We start from the raw sequence: 19872 nt of genomic DNA, 5'->3' as shown, positions 1-19872 counted from the left end.
TCTCGTTCGCGTTCACAGAACTGCCTGTCTGTGTCTCTAACTATTGAAACCCCCACGACAATTGCTCTCCTATTCTCCCCCCTTCCCTTCTGAGCCACAGAGCCAGACCCTGTACCAGAGACCCGGTCCCTGTGGCTTACCCCTGGTAGGTCGTCCCCCCAACAGTATCCAAGACAGTATACCTATTGTTGAAGGGAACAACCACAGGGGATCCCTGAACTGACTGTTTCCTTCCCTTTTCTTACTGTCACCCAACTGCCTTCGTTCTTAGGGGTAACTATGTCCCTGTAGCTCATTTCTATCACCACCTCAGCCTCCTGAATGATCCTGTGTTCATCCAGCTCCAGTTCCCTAACGCGGTCTTTGAGGAGCCGGAGCTGGGTGCACTTCCCACAGGTGAAGTCAGCAGAGTCACTGCCATTGACTCTTACCTCCCACATCCTGCAGGAGGAACATTGCACTGCCCTGACTGCCATCCCCTCTAAATTTAAACTTCCCTGAAAGATTTGTAAAAAGTAGAGAATAACTTACTTACCCTTTTATTCTTAGGTTAGAGGAGGTGGAAGGGTGGGAGACGCCACTCTTATGCTCTCACTCCCAGTCTCCTCTTCCGCCGCCGCCAAAAAATGAAGGCCCTGAAGCACTAACTGTAAGTTATTATACTCGCTGCTTACCTTTCCAGCATCCCCTCGCGCGCTCTCCCGACTCAAGAGGAAATCGTTGTGCTTATTGACCCTCCACACAGAGTCTTTTTTTTGGTTAGAGGAGGAGGGTGGGTGGGAGACACTACACGTGTAGTGTTTCGGGTTTAGCCACTGCCAGAATATATGATTTTACCTTCCCAGCAATCCCCTCGCGCGCTCTCCCGACTCCTGCCACTGAACAAATGGAGGCCGCAGACTCACAAGGTAGGTGAGAAAGCATCTGCTCACATGCTTTATGTTTTCATTGGGAATAAATAGTATGGATCTTAGAATTGATTGTAGACCAGAAATCTGAGCAAGGGGCTTCATATAATAAAATGATGTAAGCAAATTTGTGATTTTTTATAATGTGTGCAAAGTTCTGGAAATAATAGTCCCATACTATGTTTTGATTCATGACCGTTCACACAAAAACATTACTTTTTAACTGTAATTAATTACAAGTTTAAAGTGTTTACATTTATTTTTCTCACAGTTATAGCACTTGTGTCTTGTGTATTGATTTTAGGTGAAGATGGAAAAAAACATGACTGCCAGTGACTTGAGTTTCTACTGCAATGGAGAGGAAAGATCCCCATGCTAGGTGCAAGGATCTGCAGTGGTCAGAAAGAAACACAACCCATGGATATGTGAAGGAAGAGCAGCAGTTGTCCCATTGCAGCCATTCCCAGTTTGATCAGATACAACAGCCGGGTGCCAGTCACCTCTGTGATGATAAAACAACTGACTGTCCAAACTACTCTTACGGTGCCCGGTGCGATGGTGCTGACTCAAGTCGATATATTTCAGAACATGTCTGTACTGCTCATGGTAATATGACCTGGCAAAGGACGAGTCATCAAACATTAAGAAATACTGATAGAGGGATCAGTACGCCAGTTACCTTGACGGATTGGACATTTGGTGATGTAAACTGTTTTGATTATAAAAGACCATCTTCAGATCAACTTTCAGATGAAGAGTTGAGGACGGTGGATATGGAAGGGTTGAGCTTCCCATGTGGACATCTGGATTTTACAGGGCAGATGCCATCTTTTTATTGTTCTGGCATGTCAGGTGATGGGTGTAACCTTCAAAACAGAAAGACGGATTTGGCCAGCAGTGAGAAGCCATACTGTCTCTCTGATAGTGTAACTGATTGTGAAAATGTATCTGAGAAGGATTCACGAGAAAATGGGTGTGTGCCCTCCATTCATGAGGGGGAGATTTCTGCCTGCACTCACATGTTTTTAGAAGGCTGCTTTCAATCAGGCAGCTACGGAGACCACAACTTCCCTTTCAAGACAGATGACAATCTGTCTTTCCTCGATAACTTAGATTGTATCCGTTCTGCTAATACTTCTCAAGAAGATGGAATAGATGAATGTGACGAATGCAACGAAGATGAAGGCATGGATGAAAACCCAGTAAAAACTGTGGACGATAATAGCTATCCTGTGAAGTTTAGCAGCAGGAAAAGCAGCAAACGCCAGAGAAACAAATCGGCAACAAAAGATAACTCTTCAAACATCTATGATAAGGACAATGCAAGGGAGCACTTGAAGAAGAATGGCAAGTCTTCAACTGCTAATAAACAGAGGCACACGAAGGCTGAGAGGAAACGACAGCATGCTGACAACCGAGACAAATTAAAGAGTGGAGTGCAAAAACAAACTCAGGAGCTGCTTTGGAAATGTGTAACCTATATAAAAATTCTAATGGATGTTATTCTTTTTGTGACTCACAAGTGTGGAGAATATGTGGAGATAGGAGGCAAACTTGTGTATTCATGTTGCCAGATACAAAAAGAAGATTTTATTTCCTTAAAGGGCAATGCAAGGACCTCATGTATGTGGCTTCTTAAGCAGGCAAAATCAATGTCAGAGAAGCTTAAATGGTTTTGTTTTTCCTCAATGAAGATGACTATAAAGATTTTAAAAATGCTGCTTGCTCTGCTTTTTCTCGTACTAATGTTATTTATAGGATGTTTACGACTCTGCTACAAATGTGGAAAATCTGGGATTTCCAATATATTTCGGAGGTTGCCCATATGGGGCAAAGAAGGCTTTCCCCATTTCCCAGCTGTTCGCTTTCTGCACAGCTCGTGCTCATCTATAGCAGAATCTAGGACTTGGAATTATTTGAAAAGACTATGGGAAAAATTGAAAATGCGATCCTGGCTAACTGGTAAATGGCGGACTGCAGGCCAGTCTCCAGTTCTATCTCCGTCCCCCCAGTCACCTAGTGCTAATAGATACCAGCCAGACCACGAGGTGGACAGGCTACTGGCAATGGCCGATATACCAGAAGAGGATCTGGATCCTTTTAAAGTTCTGGGCGTGGAGGTAATGGCCACTGATGCCGAGCTAAAAAAGGCTTATCGGCAGTTGGCCGTACTGGTGAGTTCTATGTGAAAGCATTTTAGTTAAAAACAAAATTCATCATCAGTCAATCTGATTTGCTTATTTCTATTTGACTACCACAACTAAAGTTTTAAATATTGAATGTCTGAGATTTGCTTCCATTTTCCAATTCTTGGGTATAACCTGTACCAATTTCACTCTTATTTCTGTGCTTAACCTTTTTTAAACACTATGCTGTTACCTGAGAGAATAATATGAACATTTTCAGCAATTTAAAATTTTCCCCAATTCCAAAGGCTTCTCATGTCTAGATGTCCATTTCCTGTGTGTCAGTGGCCTTTAGGTACTGCACCTAAGGAGTTGCTGCACTGACGTCAGTGGGCTTGTCAACCATTTCATCAGCGGTCACCCATCTGTGTTTCCAGTAGGTAAGAGTTGGATAATGACTAGGAGCTGGAATCCAGTAGATTTTTTTTTTTCCTTTCTTTGCTCACCTCTGCCATTAAAAATTAATTTGTAGTAATTGGCTGTGATAACCAAAATCAGGACAGAGCAGAGTGAACCTGGTCTGTATGGTTCATTGTCAGGGTTTTATTGTATATTTACCTACTTAACCATTTTGTAAAGAGGTGGGTAGTGCTTGGTCAAAATAATTTTTGTGTTCAGTCAGATAATCTATTTCATTTGATCCAGGTGTTTTGGTCTGATATTTCAAAATCTTGATTTCCTAATGTTACATGAGCTTACCTGGTAATATTTTTCATTTGTTCCAGCATTATCTGGGAGATTGTTCAATTCGTTCAATATGTGGTTATGAGCATGCTGGTGCCCTGTTTAAAAGAAAAACAACATTCATTTATATAGTGCCTTTAGCACAGTAAATTCACCCAAGGCATTCAGCAAAATGGGCACTAAATTAGGATGTTTGCTGTTGCACTCTGCCCTCACAGTAGTGTATCACCAGTGTTGGATTTGTTTTTCCTGTGTCACATTGAGTTCTCGGTCTTTGTTCCATCACCAAGCAAGAAAGAAGTGGTGCTCGTGACTTTACTCTGAACACCAGTGGCTGAATTTCCATGCCAGTGACTGAGGTCTGGAAGACAATGTAGAATGTAATTGGCAGTGATCAGACATTTCCTCTAAAACAAAATTTACAACCGGCAGCCACTTCCTCTGGCATTGTAGTGGAGTAAATGTGAAATCAAACAATTTAGACGAACATGCTGTAAGTATAGAAAAAAGTGAATTACATTTCTGTAGCGCCTTTCACAACTTTGGGGCATCCAAAACGCTTTACGACCAACAAAGTACTTTTGAAGTGTAGTCACTTGTAGGAAATGCAGCAGCCAATTCGTGCATAGCAAGCTCCCGCGAACTATAATGTGATAATGACCAGCTCATCTTTTTTCATGATAGTCAATATGCTGCAGGACACAGAGGTAGCTCCTCTGCAAAATAGTGGCTGAGGAATCTTTTCTGTCCATCTGAGATGGTAGACAGCACCTCTGTTAAATGTCTCATCCAAAAGACAGCACCTCTGTCAGTGCCACACTCTGTCACTACCCCACTGGAATGTCAGCATGGATATTGTGCTCCAGTCTCCAGTGGAGCTTGAACCTACAACCTTCTAACTCAGAGATGATAGCTCTACTAACTGAACCATGGCTGACAGCTGAATAGACATTTTGTTTTGTACTGAACAAAATGGGTTGAATAGACAAAATTAATCTGCTCACGTTTAATAACTTTGCATGATACATTGGGCACTGAATTGCAACATAGTTACTTGGACCTTTCTGGAGCAGAGCATCATCTGACATGCCCAATTTTAGGTTTCTTTTCCCCCTCACCCTTCTCATTTTTTTGCGCTGGAAATGTGAGCTAGGCGGCACGGTGGCTCAGTGGTTAGCACTGCCACCCTTGGGCAACTGTGTGGAGTTTGCACATTCTCCCCGTGTCTGCATGGATTTCCTCCAACAGTCCAAAGATGTGCAGGTTAGGTGGATTGGCCACGCTAAATTGTCCATCGTGTTCAGCGATGTGTAGATTAGGTGGGTTATGGGGAGTTGGGTCTGGGTGGGATGTGTGAGGGTTGGTGTGGACTTGTTGGGCTGAAGGGCCTGTTTCCACACTGTAGGGATTCTATGATCTATAAGGGACATCGGGGACCTCTGAACAGTGAGTCCACCAAGTTCATTATCGTAACTATTTTGCGAATGATGCAAGGGATGAATGAGATGGACATGAGGTGAATTTAGTGTCAAATATAATTTGAAAGCAAGAGAGACAGAAAGAAAGATCGAATTAAGAAAGAGGGAAAGTGAGTAAAGTGCTTTTGAAAATTTCCAAATGGTTTACTAGCTGCAGGAATGAGAATCTACACTTTTTATGTTGCTGCTTTTCTGAGATAGGAAGTTGAGTAATATTAGAAGACTATGTATAGGATCCTTCAATTGTTAAATATCAACCCTTACTTTCTGCGGCTGTTCAATTCACTAAAGCGCAAATGCAGCAATTCTTGAAACTCCAAAGTGAGTTTGACAGCACGCTGTCTTGCAAGGCTAACAATGAAGCAGCGCAAATTGTCTGGCAGCTGTGGCAGTTCGCAAGTCAATCTAATTTGGCGCTAATAACGGCAAAGTGCATTAAACTGGGTGTTATTTTCCCAGCAAATTCTGATGCTGTTTCAGCTGAAACAGCAGTCATTTATTATTTAAATACAAAACAAGATGTCTTGTCTTCCTTCATTTTCTGACCTATTCTACTTGAGTTTTGATCACATATGTTTGCTTCTCCTGTAATTGTGGTTAATTTTATATCGTTGTTCTGTGGTTAGTTATCTAGCTGTAACAGAAGACATTTCTTCGTTTTTAAAAAAAAAAGTCAATCTTCTGATCAGCGTTCTGCTTTAGAGTTATTGGGACTTCATAAAACTCATACTTGCTGAACTGGTACCAAAATTTGAAAGATAAAGATTGTGAATTCTCAAAAGGAAAATTCTACAAAGTTTAAACCATATGCAACATTCAGAAAGTTGCAGTCTGTTTGGTTCAGAGCAGGTCACCTAATGGTAACAGTGAGATTGTTGCCTCCAGTCCAAAGGTTTTGACTACCCTGCAGCATCCTGGTCAAGATTTGAAATGCATGGCAAATGCACTGCCTCTCCTCAGTGCTGACAGCCAGCTTTCTTTTCCGAATTTGTTTTACAATTCTTGGTGTAGCTGATTTAACAGGAACTCCTAATCTAACTCTGGTTACAAGTTTGACCTGAGCAGAGTTGAGTGTTTTATTTCCTTTCTCTCTCTCTCCTTTCAATGCTATTATTCATGGTGATTAGTTTCATCTTCAATTCTAGTCAGAGATTAGAGCCGTGGGGAAGGGCGTATGGTTGGCCAGTTGAGGTACTGTGCATGGCACAAACTTAGTGGCAAATAGCTTTTATAAAATTGATTTATAACAGGAATGCGTTTGTTATTGGAGAGAGAGGTTTGCAGTTGATTTCGGGAAGTGTGGAATGTATTATGTGGCTAATTATAATCCTGTTCTTTTCATTACACATAGTATGGGTGTGGTAGAGTGTTGTATTCATTTGGACTGTTCCTGATCTTTAGGAAGCTGCCGTTGTTGCCCTGAAAATAAGCAGGTCCTATTTCACAAACTACTACCTAAGTCATCTTAAACCAGTCTTAACCACAAACCCTTCACATTCTGTCTGTTCATATATAGAGCATATTCATATTCAGATGTAAATGAATGTTGCTACAATCCCTGTCTCAATTTGCTCATACTGTTACTGAACATTTGCTGAATCTGTTTCCATACTTAATATCTAGCAGAATCCATGACTCGTAGCCCTAGTGAGGGTTAATTCATTTCAGTTTCCAATTTTCAAATTTGGAATGTTAGATGCAGTTTATATAAACATTAAGTTTTGAAATATACAGATTTTTTTCTCGTTAGTTAGAAAGTTATGTTAAAAACTTTAAAATTCAACATCATAAATATCTCGCTGGAAATAGTAACTTCTCTAACTGTGGCAGGAGGATACCACTGAGACACCAAATACTCTGATCACATAAGGTCAGGTTTGTTGAGAAAGAGCATAGGAGAGATATAATTTTAATATGAGAAGAGGTAAGCAAGAATTTGAATTTTGCAGTGCCTTTCACTGCCTCAAACCCAGGGTATTTCACCCTCCATTAAATATATTTAATCTGTAACTACTATTGTAACATGGTGAAATGCACAGCAAAATTCCCCAAACAACAGTAAAATAGTCTTTTCTGGGAAGTTGATTGAGGGATAAATTTACGGCAGAGCACCAGGGACCTCCTTGTTCTTCTATTAGTGTTATAAGATCTTTTACATTCACCTGAGAATGTAGTTGGGGCCTCAGTTTAGTATCGCAATCAACAGATGGCACATCCAGTGCAGTTCTGAGGGTGTACTGCATTGTTAAATGTATCGGCCTATGCTGTGTTTTCCAAGTTTTGGAACTGGGCTTGAGCCTACAACCTGGATCCATCCATGCTTTTTCTACCCAACCTCATGCATTGCACCTCCCCTCCAATCACAAATAACATTTACTTCATAAAGTTTAAATGGGAAAGGGCTTCATAAAGTTTAAATGGGAAAGGGGGAGCTACAAAGAATAGCCTTTTACATCTTTCAAACACACAATTCTGCCTGAAAATGTAGAGATATTAACACCAATTAAACAAAATGCTGCTTCTACAGAGTAAACTTGTTCCTGGGAAACAATATTAGAGCTTTTTGTTACCTATAGAGGATTGTCAGCAATGCTTAATAAAGCTGTACAGTTAGAAAAATGCTGCTCCAATTTATTTTCTGTTGTGCATTTTCTGTTTGTTTTAAAATATGTTTTTTTTTGTTGGGTGACGCCATCTTCATTAGGGCAACTTATGAGCATCTTGCACTTTAATTTCTGGATTGCTGTTTGTCAAAGTCCATGTAACTTACAAGAAGCATTGCATGTAGACACAGACACATGAAAAAAATGTGCATTTGAGGTATACTGCTAGGCAACTTTAATCCAATAGGTAAGCAGTATTAATCACAGCTTTCAAATTTACACAAGGAAATATCAAATATACAATTTGAAAAGCTATGCATACGTGAAGATGTGCTGATTTCTGCAGTGTGTTTGTGCAACTCTGCATGAGTGGACTCTTCACCATTGTTGGGTCCCTCTTTATTTCCACAAATTAAGAACCATGTGCTAGGGCCTTTTCTTTGCATTGGCAGTATTTTTGTATGTGTAATGTAATGCTTTGCTGTAGATTGGTCGGTTTGATAACCTATAACAGTATTTTGGTGAGTCTCATTATTTCAAATAATTTCAAATAAATAATTAGATCATTGTTTTGCTGTGAAATAATTTCCATAACTGGTGAATTTTCTTGAGTGTTAGTGTTCATTTCTGACCCTAGATTGTACCAGCAGCTTGCTCAACTGTAGAGGGCATCAGCTGAACCAAAACTGTCCTTATCCGATATTCTGCAATTCTCTAGTCAGACTAAATAGTAATCAATACAATGAACCCCAGCTGATGTATTTTTGTTTCTTCTTCCTTTCTTTCCTTGCGCAGTGCACCTCAAAGGGACAGGGCACTGAAATGAGTTATAGCACCTCACTGGCTACAAATGAAGTAATAACACAGACTGATGAGGAAAGCTGGGAGCTTCCTCATCTGTTTATACTCCTATGCAATAAGTCACCAGAACTTTGATTTTAGTAGTTCATTTCCACCCAAGATTTGTAGGATAAGCCTTGGTTGAATTTTTTTTAAAGTGAAGACTAGCAGTTCTGGATTTATGTGAGGTAGTACTGGATGTAGCTGAACAAGGTGCATTAGATTGAGAAACTGTTCTCTTTAACAGCCCCCATTGTGATTGCAGGTTCATCCTGACAAAAACCAACACCCACAATCAGAAGAAGCCTTTAAAGTGGTGCGAGCGGCGTGGGATATTGTGAGCAATCCTGAGAGAAGGAAGGAATATGAAATGTAAGCAAAATTCAGCGCTGCATTCTGGACATATCCATGTGGCCTGTGATTCTTTTAGGATCAGAGTCTTAATGTTAATTTACCTTCTATTCCTGCTTGTGATATGAATACTTCAACATTTTTGCTTTACTCATCTGATTTTTAAAAAATGTTTTTATTTCAAAATTTACCACATTGATTAATTTAGGGAGCGAAAATCTGTTTGAACATGTTACCAAGTTTAATGTTCTAAAAGAAAAACCTCTAAATGTCCCTATAGATTCTATTCATTCAAGGTATCACCATTTTATCACAAGACTAGGTTTAAACACAGCTCAGACCAATGGAATTAGTCTCCTCACTGTTGAATACATAAGTCCCAAATTAACTGAGCCTGGATAAATTTGACTAATTTCCTATTACTACGGCACAAAACTGTAAACTCCATATCATAGTAACTTGTCAGTCTCCTGCAGCAGTGTTACATGGAGATTTGGAAGTACTCGATGTTGAAACTGGATGTAAATGTTTCTCTGCACTGCCAGCACTCCTAATGTTCAGCATGAAAATCCATTAGAATGTGTGTCAACAAATATTATTTGGCTGCTCAACTATATACTTAATTAGCTGTAGCTAGCCCTACTTTTTATTACTTTTTTATGTTTCGTTACTTTTATATACTTTTAAGATTTGTTTTTGTAACATCTTTCTGTTTTACATGCATCTAATTGACTTCACTGTTTCTAATTGAAGAAGGATGTGACTGAAGTAATTTTAATTTTCCATGTAAAGCTATGCAAAAGGAGAATGCTTGAGGTGCCATACCTGCTATCACTTTCTGCTATTTGTGCTGTGCAAGAGCAACCTGGGGTGATTGGTCCCTTTATTCTCTTGGTCTCCAAACTGAAGCAGCGTTTTCCTGTTCAGATACCATGGCATAATTTGAAGAAGAGCAGAGGGACCTTCCCCTGTCCTGGCCAGCATTGATCCCTCAACCAACCTGATTAAAACCAGATTATCTAGTAGTTCATTCATTTGCTGTTTGGATCTTGCTGCGCGCAAATTTGCTGCTGCATTTGCTTTTTTAACAGTGACTGACTGCACTTCAAGAAAAAGTCATTTGTAGGTTGTAAAGCACTTTGGCCCATCCTGCAGATGTGATGAGGTGCTGTGTAAATGCAACTTTCTTGTGTACCTTTTCAGTTTATTGGAGCTGTCTTTCCCCAGGCGTGGATATTAAAAGCTTATTGTAAAGAGAGGTTTGTACTGAGTCTTTGTTTATATTCTGTGGAATTGTGGAATCCAAGTTTACTTTTTGACTACTTTCCGCTCTTGGTTTATTTCCAGATATAACTGGATATTTTTGTGTTTGTTGTTTTCAGCAAACGGGCTGCAGAGAGTGAGTTACATCGGTCCATGAATGAGTTTCTCACCAAACTCCAGGATGACCTAAAGGAAGCCATGAACACTATGATGTGCAGTAAATGTGAAGGAAAACACAAGTTTGTGCTCTCTTATCTGTTAAATAAATGTAAAGCTGGGTGATTTGTCAGTCTTCCATCTCCAGTTTTCCCATCTTCCTTTCCTCAAGGTGCATGTTCTGTTTGGAGTAAGATTCTGAAAATCCCAAATGCCCTTTGGTGTCTCCTTTAATTGACTGTTCATCACTTAAGCCTAGGTAATGAATATTTGTCTATTCAGCCATAATGGGATTAATGCTAAGGCCAACATTTGTCTCCAGCAGCAGCAGTCAAATGTGGCAGTCCTGCCTGATTTTTATTTTCAACTTTAGGAACTTTATGACTAATTGCATTGTGTGTCTTTGGCTGGGTCAGCGCTTGCCATTTTTCTGTCATTATTTTCATAGTTTTGTTTGATTTAGCGGTTGCTCAACTGCTTATGTACTCAACATTAATGGTATTTCTGCTCAATGTCTGTGTTGCCGTACTAATCAGATTGTACCAAAGAAGAGAATTTTGTGAGATAATGAACATTCCCTTTTATCCTGCGAGTGATGAAACTAAAACATGTAGATTATAACATTATTTGAACACCTACAATTCATCACTATTAAGTACACACTCAAATTAACAAATTCTTCCTTGTTTAAAAAAAAATTGATCCATCTTCCCTAGATGTCATTTGCTGGTTGGTTTCTAGTTGGTTTCTGACCTCAAAAGCCCCTGACCTGTTTCACTCCCAAACTTTATGCACACCTTGTTTACTTTCTCCTTTGCAGCCTATACGTCCCTTGAAGTGTGAATGCCACAAGAGAGCCAGGTGTATTTTTTTAAAAATGCTCTAGGATAGATTGTGTAATATGGCTTTGAGTCACTCTTAAGTACAATTCCTCATTTACCTATGATGAAAATAAAATTGCAGTTTCCTTTGCAGGAGATTTGAGATGGATCGTGACCCACAGGCAGCTCGATACTGTGCAGAGTGTAACACAAGGCACTCTGTGGAGGATGGGGACTTCTGGGCAGAGTCAAGCATGTTGGGATTAAAAATCACTTACTTTGCCATGATGAGTGGCAAAGTCTATGACATCACAGGTAAGAAGACTGGAAACTGGTTATACCATCATATACCTTCAACCTATCAAATTTTAAAAAAAGAACACAAACTCAAAGATTATAGTGAGACTTGTGCATAAAATATGAAGTTCAATGAAGAGTGCAGGAAGGCATGCCAGGACCAGCTCCAGGCATACCTAAAAATGAGATGCCAATGATGAAGCTACAAAACAAGAGTACTCACATGCCAAACAGCATAAGCAGCAAATGAAAGAGCTAAGCAATTCCACAACCAATGGATCGGATATAAGCTGTACAGTTCTACGACATCCAGTCGTGAATGGTGGTGGACAATTAAACAACTCACTGGAGGACAAACCTCCACAAACATTCACACCTTCAATAAAAGGAGTCCAGCACATCAGTGTAAAAGAGAAGACTAAAGCATTTGCAACAACCTTCGGCCATCTGAGTGGATGATCCATCTCTGCCTCCTTTTGAGGTCCCCAGCATCACCGATTCCAGTCTTCAACTAATTTGGTTCACTCCACGTGATGTCAAGAAACAGCTGGAGACACTGGATACTGCAAAGGCCATGGCCCTGGACAATGTTCAGGCAAGAGTGCTAAAATCATGTACCAGACTTTGCTGCACCCTTAGCCAAGGTGTTCAAGTACAGTTACAATACTGGAATCTACGTAACGATGTTGCAAATTGACCAGGAATGTTCTGTATACACAAAGCACAGCAAATCCAACTCAGCCATTTACTGCCCTATCTGTACATTTTTAATTATCAGTCAGGAGTTGGAAGATGTTATCAACAATGCTATCAAGAGAAATAACAAATAACTTACTGGTATTCACTGTGGGTTCCGCCACAGCCACTCAGCTTCTAACCTCATCACAACCTTGGTTCAAACAAAAGAGCTAAATTCCAGAGGTAAGGTGAGAGAGACGGTCCTTGACATCAGGGCTACATTTTAATCTAGTGTGACATTAAGGAACGCTAGGAAAAATGGACTCAATGGCAATCGGGGTGAAAGCACTGCTAGTTAAAAACGTGCCTGGTACAAAGAAGGATAACTGTGGTTGCTGGAGATCACTCCTCTCTGCAGGAGTTCCTCAGGGTAACGTTGTAGGCCCAACCATCTTCAGCTGCTTCATTGGATGTGGGGATGTTCACTGTGCAGTGTTCAGCAATATCCACAATTCCTCAGATACTAAAACTACATCTTCAAACGCTACAACACCTGGGTAACATTCAGGTTTGGGCTGCCAAGCAGCAAGGACATTTGTGCCATGCAAGTGCCAAGAAGAGAGAATACAACCATTACCCCTTGAAATTCAATGGCATTACCATCACTGAATCCCCTATTATCAACATCCTGGGGGTTACCATTTTTCAGAAACTAGGCTGGCTTAGCCATACAGGTACAGTGACTACAAGAGTAATTCAGAAGCTAGGAATCACGCAGCGAGTAACTCACCTCTGACTCCCCAAAGCCAGTCCACTATCTACATGACACAAGTCAGGAGTGTGATGGAATACTCCCCACTTGTCTGGATGAGTGCAGCTCCAACAACACTCGAAGCTTGACATCAACCAGGTCCAAGCAGCCCACTTGATTGGCACCACTGCTGAAGACCATGAAATCATTGTTCATTGTTGATTGTTGGAAAAACTCATCTGGTTCACTGATGTCCTTTTAGGGAAGGAAATCTGCCATCCTCATCTGGTCTGGCCTACATGTGACTCCAGGCCCACAGCAATGTGGTTGACTCTCAACTGCTCTTTAAAATAGCCCAGCAAGACATTCAGTTGTACCAATTGCTACAAAGTCTCAAAGAAATGAAACCAGACTGATCGTCGGCATCAACCTAGGCACTGGAAAAGATACGCAGAAGCAGCCCTGTCGACCCCACAAAGTCCTCCATCCTAACATCTGGGGGCTAGTGCCAAAATTGGGAGAGCTATCTCACAGACCAGTCAAGCAACAGTCTAACGTAGTCATACTCACAGAATCATACCTTACAGTGACCTAGACAGTGCCATCACCATCCCTGGACACGTCCTGTTTCACCAGCAGGACAGACCCAGCAGAGGTGGTGGCACAGTGGGAGGGAGTTGCCCTCAACATTGACTCTGGACCTCATGACACCTCATTGCTTCAAGTTAAACATGGGCAAGGAAACCTGCTGATTACCATGTACTGTCCTCCCTCAGCTGATGAATCAGTACTCCTCCATGTTGAACAAAACTTGAAGGAAGCATTGAGGATGGCAAGGTCACAAAATGTACTCTGGGTGGGGGATTTCAGTATCCACCACCAAGAGTGACTCAGCAACAGTACTGCTGATCAAGCTGGTTGGGTCCTAAAAGAAATAGCTGCTCGACTGGGTCTATGGCAGGTAGTCGGGGAAGTAATTAGAGGGAAAAACACGCTTGACCTCATCCTTACCAGTCTGACAGCTGCAGATGCATCTGTCCATGAAGACTGACCACGGCACAGTCCTTGTAGAGACAAAGTCCTGCCTTCACATTGAGAATAACCTCCATCGTGTTGTGTGGCACTATCACTATGCTGGATGGGACAGAGCAACTCAAGACCGGGCATCCATGAGGCATTGTGGGCCATCAGCAGCAGAATTGTACTCCAGCGCAATCTGTAACCTCATGGCCTGGCATATCTCCTACTCATTACCATCAAGCCAGGGGATTAACCCTGGTTCAATGGAGAGTGCAGGAGGGCATGCCAGGAGCAGCACCAGGCATACCTGAAGATGAGGTGTCAACCTGGTGAAGCCACCAAATAGGACTACTTGCACGCCAAACAGCATAAGCAGCAAATGATAGACAGAGCTAAACGATCCCACAACCATCGGATCAGGTCTAAGCTCCAGTCATGAATGGTGGTGGACAATTAAACAACTCCCTGGTGGAAGAAGCTCCACAAATATCCCCATCCTTAATATTGGAAGAGCATGGGATATTGGTGCAAGCGATAAGGCTGAAGTTCTTGCAGCAATCTTCAGCCAAAAATGCCATGTGGATGAACCATCTCGGCCTCTAGTGGTCCCCAGCATTACAGATACCAGTCTTCAGCCAACTCGATACACCCCACATGATATCAAGAAATGGTTGGAGACACTGGATACTACAAAGGCTACAGGCCCCGACAACATCTGGCAGTAGTATTGAAGGCTTCTGCTCCAGAACTTGCCACTCCTCTAGCCAAGCTCTTCCAGTACAGTTACAACACTAACATCTACCTGACAATGTGGAAAATTGCCCAAGGTATGTCCTGTACGTAAAAAGCAGGAAGATCCAATCTGGCCAATTACTGCCCCATCAGCCCACTCTCGATCATCAAAGTGATGGAAGGTGTCATCAACAGTGCTATCAAGCAGCACCTGTCTCAGCAATAACCTGCTCAGTGACACCCAGTTTGGGTTCCGCCAGGGCCACTCAACTCCTGATCTCATTACAGCCTTGGTTCAAACATGGACAAAAGAGTTGAATTCCAGAGGTTAGGTGAGAGTGACAGCCCTTGGCATCAAGGAGCCCTAGCAAAACTGGAATCAGGGGGCAAACTCTCCAGTGGTTGGAGTCATACCTGGTACATAGGAAGATAGGTCGTGGTTGTTGGAGGTCAATCATCTCAGCTCCAGGACATCTCTGCAAGAGTTCCTCAGGGTAATGTCCTAGGCCGAACCATCTACACCTGCTTCGTCAATGACCTTCCGTCCATTATTAGGTTAGAAGTGGGGATGTTTGCTGATGATTGCGCACCATTCAGCACCATTCACTGCCACTCAGATACTGAGGCAGTCTGTGTGCCAATGCAACAAAGTCTGGGCAATATCCAGGCTTGGGCTGACAAGTAGCAAGTAACATTTGTGCCACATAAATGCCTGAAAATGACCATCACCAATAAGAGACTATCTAACCACCACCCCTTGACATTCAGTGGTATTATCATCACTGAATCCCCCACTATCAACATTCTGAGTTATCATTGACCAGAAACTCAACTGGACTCACCGCATTGGCTACAAGAGCAGGTCTGAGGTTATGAATACTGCAGCGAGTAACTCAGCTTCTGACTTCCCAAAGCCTATCTATCATCTACAAGGCACAAGTCAGGAGTGTGATGGAATACTCCCCACTTGTCCGCATGAGTCCAGCTCCAACAACACTCAAGAAGCTTGACACCATCCAGGACAAAGCAGCCCGCTGGATTGGCACCACATCCACAAGCATCCACTCCCTCCACCACCGACACTCGGTAGCAGCAATGTGTACTATCTACAAGATGCACTGCAGAAATTCACCAAAGATTCTCAGCCAGCACCTTCCAAACCTTCAACCACTTCCATCTAGAAGGACAAGGGCAGCAGATACATGGGAACACCATGACATTGAAGTTCCCCTCCAAGCCACTCACCATCCTGACTTGGAAATGTATTGCTGTTCCTGCACTGTCACTGGGTCAAAATTGTCGAATTCATTCTCTAATGGCATTGTGGCTCAACCCACAGCAGGTGGACTGCAATGATTCAAGAAGGCAGCCCAACACCACCTTCTCAAGGGCAACTAGGGATGGATGATAAATGCTGGCCAACCAATGATGCCCACCTCCCACAAATGAATTTTAAAAAGTCCACAAGCATTCACTCCCTGTAGCACTGATGCTCAGTAATACCAGAGTGTACCACTTACAAGGTGCTTTGCAGAAATTCACCAGTCCTTCTCAGTCAGCACCTTCCAAACACATGTCCACTACTATCTAGACAGGCAGCACATGCATAGGAGCACCACTAACCTGCAAGTACTTCTCCAAACCACGCACCATCCTGACTTGGAAATATATCATCGTTCATTCAGTGTCGCTGGGTTAAATCTTGGAATTCCTTCCCTAACAGCATTGTGGGTCTACCTAGAGCACGTGGACTGCAGCAGTTCAAGAAGGCAGCTCACCACTCACTAACTTCTCGAGGGCAACTAGGGATGGGCAATAAATGATGGCCCAACCAGTAGCACTCACATCCCATGAATGATCTTAGAAAAGTAAGTTTGGAGATAATTTGCTCTATGAAGTTTCCAGTAGTGGTAGCTCCAGCAGAATGGTGTTATGTTCAGAAGGCAAGGATTTGTAACCTGACCTGGAGCACCACTTACAAAGCATAAACACCAATGTAAATCAGTTGGGTCAAGCATCCTGTTTCTGTGAACTAAAACGCTTAATGCAACATGAAAATCTGTTGTTTAACTTGATTGCTGGGAGGTAAATGGAGAAAATAAATTTCAATTTTTCTTGCGTTTTAGTAGCAACAAAATGCTAAAACCTGCAGAAATGAGAGAGTGAGATACTGAGATAGTGAAGTTGCTGGTCTCGGACTAAACAGAATAAACACTCGCTCTCTACTAAATTAACAGGAATGTAAATGGAATTAAATGTACTCTATAGCAACTGTTTATTACTGTTCTTACCATTTTGAATTCATCAGCTTGTCTCATCATTCAACAGTGGAGGCGATCACCCGGTGGTATTACATTAGACTATTAACCTGGGGACCCAGGTTCAAATCCTGCCATGGCAGATGGTGGAATTTGAATTCAGTATAAAAGAAAAACATCATCTGGAATTTTAGAATCTAGTAGCTACCATGAAACCATTGTTGATTGTCTGGGAGAACCCATCTAGTTCACTAATGTTCTTTCAGGAAGGAAACTGCCATCCTTACCTGGTCTGGCCTACATGTGACTCTCACCACAGCAATTAGGTTGACTCTTAACTGCCCTCTGGGTAATTAGGGATGGGCAATGAATGCTGGCCTAGCCAGTTAAGCCCACACCCTCTGAATGAATCTTTAACAATGCAACTGCATTTAATTTCCATGTGCTTACTGTACCTCTTGATTCAGATTCATTTCAAGTGGACCAATATTTAACTAGTGTAAACATTTTCTTCAAAGTTGTTATCCCTTGTAAGCCATTACTGACCTATGGCATTCTTCTACATCCTCCCTGGAATGTCATTCTGGAATATCCAAATAAAATCTTATTCCTGAAAATGTCAAAATAATCCTGAAGTACTTTAAAAGCCTGCCAACAGCAATAAATATAATCCTGAAAGAAAAATAAGTGGGAAGTCAGGTATAACTTTCAAATCTTAAGGAAGAAAAGCCTTTGAAATTACCTTTTTGGTTTTTGAGAGAATTGGGAGGTTATATAAAGATGAGGCCTGTGTTTGGCATGTGTTGATTTCTTGGTTGGTTCAGAGTTATTTCATGTAAAATGGTAACTTGGTATTTTTCTATATGGAGGGAGGGACAGAAGAAGAGCATTCATTTAACTTGAGGCTGTTATAGAGGAATAGGAGACGGCCATTCAGCCCCTCAGATATGTTCTATTTTTCAATTTGATCATGGCAGAACTGTACCTCAACTCCAATTACCTGTTCAGCTGCATGGCTGTTAATACCCTCCTCCAAAATCAATCTCCGTTTTGAAATTCACTCATGCCCTTTACAGTGGATTGTTGGGAGTCAATTGATTAAAAAATAGGGAGTGGGGTCATGTAGAATCCTCACTCCTGACTGAGCAGTATAAATAGGACCCCAGAGCAAACATAGAAAGCATCTGGGTTTGTTTGCATTGTATATTCTAGCCTGAGAGAGATTCCCCAGACATGTCTCTGGTGTGTTCGAAGAAGAATTATGAGAGATTAACAATTCATATAGAAGTTAAGTAACTCTCTCTTTGTTTTGCTTTTCCCTTCTCTCTTCAGAGTGGGCTGGGTGTCAGAGGGTTGGAATATCTCCTGATATACATAATGTTCCTTACCATATATCCTTTGCTACACGAACTTCTGGAAACAGTGGTCGACATAGGTAAGTAAATGTAGGGATTTTCGTTATTAATCTTCCAGTTGTTTTTGTCCTACCTGTAATGTCTCTGGCACTATAATGTGAATTTCATAGTGCAGTAATCAAAGCACAGGTTCACAGGCAATCTATGCACAGGAGGTGGGAGTGTCTAGACAAAATAATTACCTTGGTACCTTTTTTAGCAGGCATGTCAGTGTCTCAATTGTAATAATTAAACGGAGGTGAGTACATTAAAACATAGCTGAACAGTCACAGTCTTGTGCAGATTTTTGATGACTTTACAAGGCTAGCTTTACAGTTTGCTATCAGTGCTGTGTTGAGGTTATTATAAAATAAGAATTGTAGAATAGTTATGGGGCAAAAGGAGTCCATATGGCCTGTTGTGTTTGCTAGCTCTCTGCAGGAACAATTCACATAGTGCCACTTCCCATGCATTTTCCCTGTAATTTTGCTTTTTTTTTCTTTTCACAATTATCTACTTCCATTTTGATAACCATAATTAAATTTGCATCCACCACACTCAGGCAGTGAATCCCAGATCGAAAGCACTCACTGTAAAAACACTTTTCCTTGTTTGCCTTTGGTTCTTTTGTCAATCACCTTAGACTGGTGTGTTCCAGTTCTTGATGCTTCCAACAATAGAAAGTTTCTCCTTTATCTGCTGTGCACTGACCTCTAATGATTTTGAATACCTGTATTAAATCTGCCCTTAACTTACTTTCTCTAAGCCCCAGCTTCTCTTTTCCATCATCATAGCTGAAGCCCCTCATCTCTGGAATCATTTTTGCTGGGTGAAAGGTAGTGGTTACAGGGCACATATGGAACTTCAGTGGTGTAGTGGTCTGAGTTATTGAACTAGTAATTGAGTTCAAATCCCATCTTAACAGTGTGGGAATTTGAATTTTGTTTTAAATTCTGAAAACAAAGAAACTGAGATTAGTAAAACTGAAACGTAAGAATATAAGAATTTGTAGCAGAAGTAGGCCATTTGGCTCTTGAGCATACTCCGCTATTCAATAAGATCAAGGCTTCTCTGTTGTATTTCCAATTCTACATTCCCATCTCCTCCCAAAAACCTTTGGTGCCATTGCATTAAAATCTATCTACCTCCACCTTAAAAATATGCGATGGCCCCATCTTATTCAGCAGTATGTTCAAAAGTTGCACACCCCTGAGAGAAATAATTTTTCCACTTCTCGGTCCAAAAAGGGTGATCTATAATTTTGAAGGAGTGTCCCCCTAGTTCTGGCCTCAGCCACAAGAGGAAATATCATTTCTACATCCATGTTGTCAGACCGTTCAAGAAACTGTGTAATTCAATGAAGTCACCCTCCTCTTCTAAACCTCAATGAAAATAAGTCCAGTCTCCCCTCATAAGCCAACCTGCTTATCCAGATATCGATCTAGTAAACCT

The 19872-nt window shown here is 41.5% G+C and overlaps 1 protein-coding gene across 4 annotated transcripts in view; it reads left to right on the top strand.

The window, feature by feature from the left end:
* Positions 1–19872, top strand: part of dnajc14 (DnaJ (Hsp40) homolog, subfamily C, member 14) — a 248787-nt gene that overhangs the window by 218840 nt on the left and 10075 nt on the right. For 3 of the 4 annotated variants that reach the window (XM_048618996.1, XM_048618994.1, XM_048618995.1), the window contains exons 3-8: positions 550–649; positions 1213–3082; positions 8965–9071; positions 10433–10552; positions 11445–11605; positions 18359–18461. In XM_048618996.1, coding sequence (XP_048474953.1) covers positions 1262–3082; positions 8965–9071; positions 10433–10552; positions 11445–11605; positions 18359–18461 — 2312 coding nt within the window. In that variant the 5' untranslated portion in view covers positions 550–649; positions 1213–1261. The remainder of the gene's footprint in view (positions 1–549; positions 650–1212; positions 3083–8964; positions 9072–10432; positions 10553–11444; positions 11606–18358; positions 18462–19872) is intronic. The other variant, XM_048618997.1, reaches the window with a different exon arrangement.

The sequence above is a fragment of the Rhincodon typus genome, chromosome 41 (genome assembly GCF_021869965.1).
Source record: "Rhincodon typus isolate 14 chromosome 41, sRhiTyp1.1, whole genome shotgun sequence".
Taxonomy (NCBI): domain Eukaryota; kingdom Metazoa; phylum Chordata; class Chondrichthyes; order Orectolobiformes; family Rhincodontidae; genus Rhincodon; species Rhincodon typus.
The sequence above is the reverse complement of the archived record's forward strand: the minus strand, read 5'-3'. Positions and strand labels throughout refer to the sequence as shown.